At 36.1% G+C, this 9,179-nt stretch overlaps 1 protein-coding gene across 5 annotated transcripts in view; it reads right to left on the bottom strand.

Moving 5' to 3' along the window:
- The window catches only part of slc38a3a (solute carrier family 38 member 3a), a 70,952-nt gene continuing 61,773 nt past the window's right edge, over nt 1–9,179 (bottom strand). For all 5 annotated transcript variants that reach the window (XM_067431110.1, XM_067431111.1, XM_067431112.1 and 2 more), the window contains one exon: nt 1–3,511. In XM_067431110.1, coding sequence (XP_067287211.1) covers nt 3,407–3,511 — 105 coding nt within the window. In that variant the 3' untranslated portion in view covers nt 1–3,406. The remainder of the gene's footprint in view (nt 3,512–9,179) is intronic.

Here is a 9,179-nt window from a genome sequence, read left to right as displayed (position 1 = left end):
TATTATTTATTCTTTTTTATTTTAACATTGTTTACAGTACATTTAATGCCAGCAATGTACTCGATACTGAGAATAAAGAAAATAAAGACATAAACTGGCTTTTTAAAAAGCATTTTTAAAAATTATTACGTTTTAATCATCAGACTAAACATCATCTGACTATTTACAATATATAAACTATAGATGTGCTTATAATATAAAGGGTTTACATTTATGTACATTATTTATAAATGCTGCCATGTAAGTAATGAATTCATATAAACTGTTACAAACACTTTCATTACATCACAAGGGAAACATCACGCTGACCGGACACAAGTACACAGCTGCTAAAAAGACAAATAAATGCTTCCCCCTTCTGCTACTTTGTGAATCATTGCAGATTTGGAGATCATACAATCTGCAGGTGCTTAATAAGTGCTGCTGTCAGCCCAGCGGTGCGTGAAAGTCTGGGGATGGAAGCACAGCATTATGGGGGATCTTGTTGGTCAGGGCAGTTTCTGGTGCACCGCTGCTAATGCTCTAGTTGCAGCAATCGCGGATTGTACTTCTATAAAGGGAATAGTATTTATGCATGGTTCATCATCGATGCTAAAGATTTCTACATTGTGCTATACGATAGTAAGTTAATAAGATCTTACTGGTTAACTACCTTCATCATAAAATCATTTATGCAGTGGATATCAAATACTCAAACAAAATCATCAGCATCATCATAAAATCAATATTAAACTCTCAGTGAAATTTCACTCCAAATTCAGAAGAAAGAAATTCTATGTATTATATATAGTCTCTTCTGCTCACCAAGACTGCATTCATTTGAGCAAAAATACAGTAAAGGGTGATATATTATTACCATTTAAAATAAAATATATATATTTTTTAAATATAATTTATTCCTCTGACGCAAAGCTGGATTTTAAGCATCATTACTCAAGTCTTCAGCAGCACATGATCCTTCAGATATTATTCTAAGCTGATTTTCTGTTTAACACATCTCTTATTAATATTAATATTAATTTAAACATTTTGTCTGATTTTGGAGTGAAATGCTTCTACTTTGCTTCAAACTCAGCAGTCAGGAATCATTTTGAGCCATTAGATAAGGACAGATACTGGCAAATCTTTAACAACTGGCACATTTCCTTCTCAGGCTTGTAAACACACATTAACACACACTGCTAAAACAATGGTACACTTTCGTGCTTGAGAAACCACATTGGTGTTTGAGGCATTGCACCACTACAGAAAACATGTCACCATCACCAGAACACACAATTAAACGTTTCTTTACCAAAAAAAAAAATGATCTCAATGGGTTATTTCACTGATGCGCTTCAGAAATCATACACACATATTGTATCAGTAAATCATTCATTTCTCTCGGTATATCCAAAACACCCAAGAGAAATATGAAGCATCCAGCCATGACAAACAAGGATGCTTTTTTTTCTTTCTTTTTACAGCGCAAAAAAAGGAAGTACAGATTGTAATTTGGAATATATTACTGTGCCTTTGCTGCCCTTGATGCAGCACCAGGGACATTTAAAACACTGAAAGAAGATATCGAGATATGTAACTATGCTGATACTGGTTCACAGATATGATGATTTATTTATATGTGTGGCTGGTCTATCCATTAAACATTAATTAAACAGACAAAATGAATGAAAAAGTACCACAATTTAAATGTACATCTCATTTAGACATCTTACAGTCCATTACAGTACATTCACTGACTGAAATATTCTTTCTCCATAAGCATAAAGAGGAGAGAACGCACACATTCACACACAATAAAACACCACAGTGTTACCACTTAGATCATTATGGGCCAGTAAGTGCTTGATTTATAGTTTTTTAGGATGACGAGTTTCAATTACAAAGATTAAAATATTCATGTACCATGTTAGACATCCACACATTACATTTTATTTTCTTCAAACAATTTACAGTTAGTAGTACATAGGCTTTGTTCATGTATCTGTCTATAAAATATATTAATCTAAGATTATGTCATAAGTCGTAACTGGGTCACTAGGTCAAGAGATTGAGCGGAAGTTGTGCTTCAAATGAAAGTGCTACAGTTTAGGTTTCAATAATCGCCAAATGACCCTGTGAAATCATCCATCTACTCCGGTTAATAGCATAACTAGAAGCAAAACTTTAATACGATCAGCTTTCCACTGAGCAACATTTACCACATTTATGCCATTTTGCCCTGTAACTAAAACATTTATGTGCACCAATGCACAATATTTGTTTCTCCAATCAAGGAGAAGACCCTGTGAATGTTTTTTTTTTTTTTTTTTTTTTTTTTACATTTTTTGGTTTTCTCTGGATATAAATCCAGAGTGTTTTAAAATCAGTCTGTCAGTACGACTCATGGGACAATTACAAACTGACCCCATGATTAACTGTGCTTTCCAATCTGTGCTTTCCCATTACAACCAGCAGTATTCATTACAAACATTCAAAATGTGCCTTTCATCATCATTTTTTAGATCTAGATGCCATTTTAGCTGAATAGTCACAGATATTGAAAAGGGATGTGATAGATAGCCTTGAGAAGACTAGATGAATTGGAACACTTTTCTATTTTCTATATCATATATATTTATGCTCATATATCTGCTAATATATTTATCTCTAAATATTGTAGAAAGGATAAACATTATAAATCCATATAAAATGTGGCATATACAGCTGTACTAGTCGTACAATTTGCATAAATTTGAAATTGTGTAATAGACTGCAGCCAAATCAGGTCTGGATACTGGACGAGGTCATGTGTTGCCTCTCAACAGCCTTCAGTGTAAGATATCTCACAGCTATTGCACAGAGTATTGCTATATCTAAAATGAGATATGATGAAATGAACACTTTAATAACCACCAATCCTCCCATCAGAACTGAGCACTTACTGCAATCTCTTGTGAATGTGGCCGAGAGGTAAAGGTGAAAGGTAAGGATATGAAGGGAAGGGATGGATGGATGGGAGGTTGGGCCAGTTTATGAGTCCGTTTGGTTAGAATGCAAAATCCCTTTTGTTTGCAAACCCTGCAAACTGCATGAGCTGTTACTATGGCACATTATGGGCTTTTGATTTTCTAGTTCTGGTCATCTTCTTCCCACGTATCAAGCTTTAAAATGTATATTTCCATGCCCGAAACACTTCTTTTTGGAAGCAGGAGGCCTTTAATGGAATTAATGCCGGCCTGAGACGGGTCAACGCCCCATTTACAGCACATGCAGGCCACAAGGCCAAATAATGCATTGACTGAATGCAACTAAAGCTAGGAATCTAGTGACTGATCACTGACTGATCTAGTGAGAGATTATGCATCCTCCCCAACTACTGACCCGAAAATAATATTAAAAAGCATAAACCATTAGAGGATGAGGTCTAATGACCACTGCTTCCTTTGCTGTTCCCTGACGTCCAATCAATGATGATGAAGCTGAGGCTCATTATCATAAATAAGACTCCTAAAATGGCGAAGCAAGCAGCCTATAAAAGAAGAAGAGAGGCAAGATTATTAACACCGCTGCCAAAGTGATTAACGTGATTACTCAAAAAAGAAAATGTAATCAAAAAAATTGGGTGCATATTATGAAAAAATGTCTGGGTCGAAATAAAATAAAATGTTTTTTTTGCTTTTTTGTATTGGGCCATTTTCATGTGTATGATTTTAATATGAACCCCATTGGCCAAATACACACTGCAGCTAAATTCGACTGTCAGTTTACCTTTAAGACCCGAATCCCGTTCTGTTGACACACAGTTCAGGAATTTACGGGATTGACAATCCCATTCTAAAACTGAACTCCTGAAAATGCAGGCAGTGACAGCCGCATTTACAAAATATGTACGCAGTCGTTACGGAACCGAACTGAACAAAGTTGTTAGTGACGTATTTAAACGTTCTTTAAAAAAGTTTCTTTCTTCTTTATGTGTTGCCAGATCATCCTAGAAAAACAGCGAACAAGAACAAGCCCATTATAATTTAAAATAAATCCTGCTTTATGCTGAAGGTAAGACCAAAATCTTGCCTAAACCACATCTGCTCACTTTAATAACTTTATAATAACTTTATGAGCCAAGCTTAAACAACAAGCCCAAAAACGCTTATAATAAGTGGACATGGCAACACTGCAAGAGCGCGCTGCAGACAATCTGTCAATCATAGGGTTTGTGTTCCTTACACATGATATGTAACGATAGTATAGGGGCTCGCTCTTCATTTAAATGGAGTCATCATGTCTGAAAAGTTACAGTGTGTACGTAGCCATTTATGCACAAGTTAATGAAATAAGTGTCTAAAAAATATATGATTGGGTAAAGAAATGTCTCGGTCAAAATTTAATAAAATAAAATATTTGCAAACAATAAATGAAGCCAATATTCAGAGCATTAAGATATTTTTTTGGGAGAGGGGTTTGCATTGTGGCATTTTTATGTATATTGCACACATATTTGCATACTGACAGTTGTAATTTGCAAATGTAAATTTCAACACAATTTGAAGTGAACTGAAGAAAACGAAGAGAATTAAAGCTGCGAGCAGCGATGACGGGCCCAAGCCGGGGGCACCGCCACCCCGGTGGCATCAGCTTAACTGTGCACAGCAGGCCAATAGGCATTTAATATGGGAAAAAATAAATAAAGGGACTATGTCAAAATCATTCGAATTCACCTCATTAACTGCAGCAACTGGTGCTGCTATGACCAGGAACCACAACAGTCACATCTATGAGATCAATTACATTTTATTCTTTAATTTTATGTCAGATGATGTCAAATGTCAATTTCAAAATAAGTGCAGAATACTGTCCAAATGCTGAAGTTGTATTATCCTTACACTTCTCTTAAAAATAAATTAAGCCAAATCACAGAAACCGCAACAATGATTTTAATATCAGTGTCAGGTTAGAGTAATAAGCGTGCATATAATTTATGGAAGTTTATTATTAACAGCCACTTTTATAAAATCATGGGAAATTAAATTTTTTAATCCATTTGAATTCTATCAATAAATAATTAGTTTAAAGAGGTGTCATACGTGATCTTTGCAAACACAGCGCATGACCTTCTTTAAAGCCAATGTTATAGAAAACAATTAAAAGTATTAGGATATCACTTTCAATTATGAGCAAATGTATTTTTTGCAGCTCAAAATTTTGTAAGTTCAGAAGACCAGTATTTAATTAAATATATAATATATGTTTTAGTTTTTTACTTATTTTTCACAATAAAGTGATAGATATTTGTGATAGCCTATGATATGAAAGGGTTAAATTATGAAAAAACAAGAGACAAGGTGACACACACACACACACAGAGTGAGAGAGACCCCCTCCAGACACACAGACACACACACACACACACACACACACACACACACACACACACACACACACACACACACACACACACACACACACACACACACACACACACACACACACACACACACACACACAGAGTGAGAGAGACCCCCTGCAGACACACACACACACAGAGGGATCCTGAGAGAGGGGGGGGGAGATAATGTTTTTTTATATTTATATTTTTTATTAATAATTATTTGTATTACCACAATTATTTAACTAATTATATAAAACAATATTGTCAATGCCCTACAAATAACCTGGTTTTATACATTTATTTTTTTATTCAAACCCAGAATAATATGTTTAATCCTTTAATGCAGGCCAAAGCACAGCATTGAGAGGTAATCTTTTTAGCGCACACACACACACACACACACACACACACACACACACACACACACACACACACACACACACACACACACACACACACACACACACACACACACACACAACTCATGTGTGGTTCACTATCTTTTTGGGGACTCATGGACGTAATGGTTTTTATGCTGTACAAACCATATATTCTGTCCTCATACACTGCTCCTACCCTAAACCTACCCATCACACAACTTTCTGCATTTTTACATTTTCAAAATAACTCATTCTGTTTGATTTATAAGCTTTTGTACCCATTGGGAAGTCCCCATGAGTCTGTGTGCATTCAAGTTTAAGTCCCCAACAGGCTAGAAAAACACACACACACACACACAGAGGCAAGTTTTTTTTTTTGCTTGAAAACTTATACAATATTGCCCTCTACTGGTCATTTAAGGGAGAGTGTCAAAAACACCTAAAAAGATTATTAGATTTGACACGTTGCCATGACAACAGTATGTCAAGAATCAGGAATCCATTCGTATGTCTATATCTGCCATGTTTTAACATTATACTGATGAAGTTTGAAGTGAATCGGGTGAAAATAAGATGGGGATTTAAAGCAATTTTGAAAGTGACACACTTCCTGCTGCCAGTTGGTGGCACTATAACTTTGACTCACAAAAGTCATATCCATGTGATCGGCCTCTTACAACGAACACACAGCTGAAGTTTCATCAAAATGAATTAATGTATGCAAAAGTTATAACACACTTCCTGTTTGCCTTTTCTCGCCATAAATTCATCTCTTCGCTACGGCCAAACCGTTTGAGATATCAGAAAGTCGCTCGCAATTTGGCATCGACAGTGTCTTGACTTCATGCTGACCGAGTTTGGTGCTGATCGGGTGAATCGTCTAGGAGGAGTATCGCAAATTCCACAGCATGCGTTTTCAAACAAGCCATAATAGCTCACTTCCTGTTTGGCTGACGTACAACTATGAGCACTATCGTTGTTTGGCCCAATGAGCTCTATAGGTGTACCGAGTTTCATATATATCCGTGCAAGCGTTTTTTATTAATGGACCAAGTTAAATCTCGCATTCAAGGGGGCGCTGTCGAGCCCCCCTGCCACGCCCGGGTACCAGCCTCAGCCCGGCCCTGATGGCCGCCCATTCTGATGAGTGTGCAAAGTTTCAAGAGTTTTCGAGCATGGTAAGCGCCTCGAAAATGCCCATATAGTCGGTAAAAAAAATAATAATAAATAATAATTAAAGCTGCGAGCAGCGATGACGGGCCCAAGCCGGGGGCACCGCCACCCCGGTGGCATCAGCTTAACTGTGCACAGCAGGCCAATATGCATTTAATATGGAAAAAAATAAATAAAGGGACTATGTCAAAGTCATTTGAATTCACCTCATTAACTGCAGCACTTCTCTTCATGTGTTTTTGACCTACCGTAGCTTGTGATTGTTCACCAGTCTTATGCTGCAAAAAGCATGCTTGTTTTTATTTCAATATGTGTGGCATTCAATAATTTTTTTTTTAATATAAATAAATAAATAAATTAAGCCACATCACAGAAACCGCAACAAAGATTTTAATATCAGTGTCAGGTAAGAGTAATAAGCGTGCATATAATTTATGGAAGTTTATTATAAACAGCCACTTTTATAAGATCATGTGAATTTTTTTTTTATCCATTTGAATTCTATCAATAAATAATTAGTTTAAAGAGGTGTCATACGTGATCTTTGCAAACACAGCACATGACCTTCTTTAAAGCCCATGTTATAGAAAACAATTAAATGTATTAGGATGTCACTTTCAATTATGTGCAAATGTATTTTTTGCAACTCAAAATATTGTAAGTTCAGAAGACCAGTGTTATATATATATATAAAAATACATTTTTTAAAACTTATTTTTCACAATAAAGTGATAGATATTGCTGATAGCCTATGATATGAAAGGGTTAAATTATGAAAAAAAACAAGAAACAAGGCGACACACACAGTGAGAGAGACCCCCTCCACACACACACACAGAGTGATCCTGAGAGAGGGAGAGTGAGGGGGGAGGGGAATGACAGACACAAAATCTAAACAGTGAGAGATCATTGTTTTTATTTCACTGTCTGAAAACACTGTTTTTCAATAACAACAATCGTTTAATCTTCAAAACAGTGTTCCCTAGGACATATCCAACCTGGTTACTAAATAAGGCTACACTCCCACCTTCTGGTTATTCTATATGCCGGTAGCTCATTGGTTCTCATTTTTGTCCTTAAACAAAAGGCATTAATCGTCTCATTTTTTTTAAGTTACACACACTACTTTTTTTCCCTTTTCTTTTTAAAGACAATTAAATGTGTTTTTTCTTTTGTTAGTAATGTTTTTTTATATTTATATTTTTTATTAATAATTATTTGTATTAACACAATTATTTAACTAATTATATAAAACAATATTGTCAATGCCCTACAAATAAACTGGTTTTATACATTAATTTTTTTATTCAAACCCAGAATAATATGTTTAATCCTTTAATGCAGGCCAAAGCACAGCATTGAGAAGTAATCTTTTTAGACAGAAGAGTGGCTCTCACACACACACACACACACACACACACACACAGTAGAAATCAGTGACACGTGTCCCCATGAGTCTGTGTGCATTCAGGTTGAAGTCCCCACCAGGCTAGAAAAAAGAACACACACACACACACACACACACACACACACACACACACACACACACACACACACACACTGTAGTAAGCTGCAGGTATAAAGCAGCCCATCCCCCCCCCCCCCCCCACACACACACACTCATGTCTGGTTCACTATCTTGTGGGGACTCAGCATAGACTTAATGGTTTTTATGCTGCACAAATCATATATTCTGTCCTCCTACACTGCTCCTACCCCAAAACCTTCCCATCACACAACTTTCTGCATTTTCACCTTTTCAAAAGAACTCATTCTGTCTGATTTATAAGCTTTTGTACCCATTGGGAAGTCCCCATGAGTCTGTGTGCATTCAGGTTTAAGTCTCCAGCAGGCTAGAAAACCATTGTCACACACACACAGAGGCAAGGTTTTTTGCTTGAAAACTTATACAATATTGCCCTCTACTGGTCATTTAAGTGAGAGCATAAGTGTTAAAAAAAAAAAAAAAAAAACAGCCAGTGTGATATATAGAATAACCAGCAGGTGGGAGTATAGCCTTATTTATGAACCAGGCACTTGTGTGCTTATTTTGTCTTTTTTAGGCTTTTGCTACGGGAAGACCGTTTGAGATATTCAATAACCGTTCGCATTTTAGCATCTTCTGTATATTTACTTCATGTTGTCCGAGTTTGGAGGAGATTGAATGAATCGCTTTTGAGGAGATGGTAAAAACTCAGAGCTTGTTTTTATGATTTTTCAAGATTGAAACCAAATTATCTGACTTTCTGTTGGTCACA

This window comes from Pseudorasbora parva, chromosome 22, assembly GCF_024679245.1.
Source record: "Pseudorasbora parva isolate DD20220531a chromosome 22, ASM2467924v1, whole genome shotgun sequence".
Lineage (NCBI taxonomy): Eukaryota > Metazoa > Chordata > Actinopteri > Cypriniformes > Gobionidae > Pseudorasbora > Pseudorasbora parva.
The sequence above is the reverse complement of the archived record's forward strand: the minus strand, read 5'-3'. Positions and strand labels throughout refer to the sequence as shown.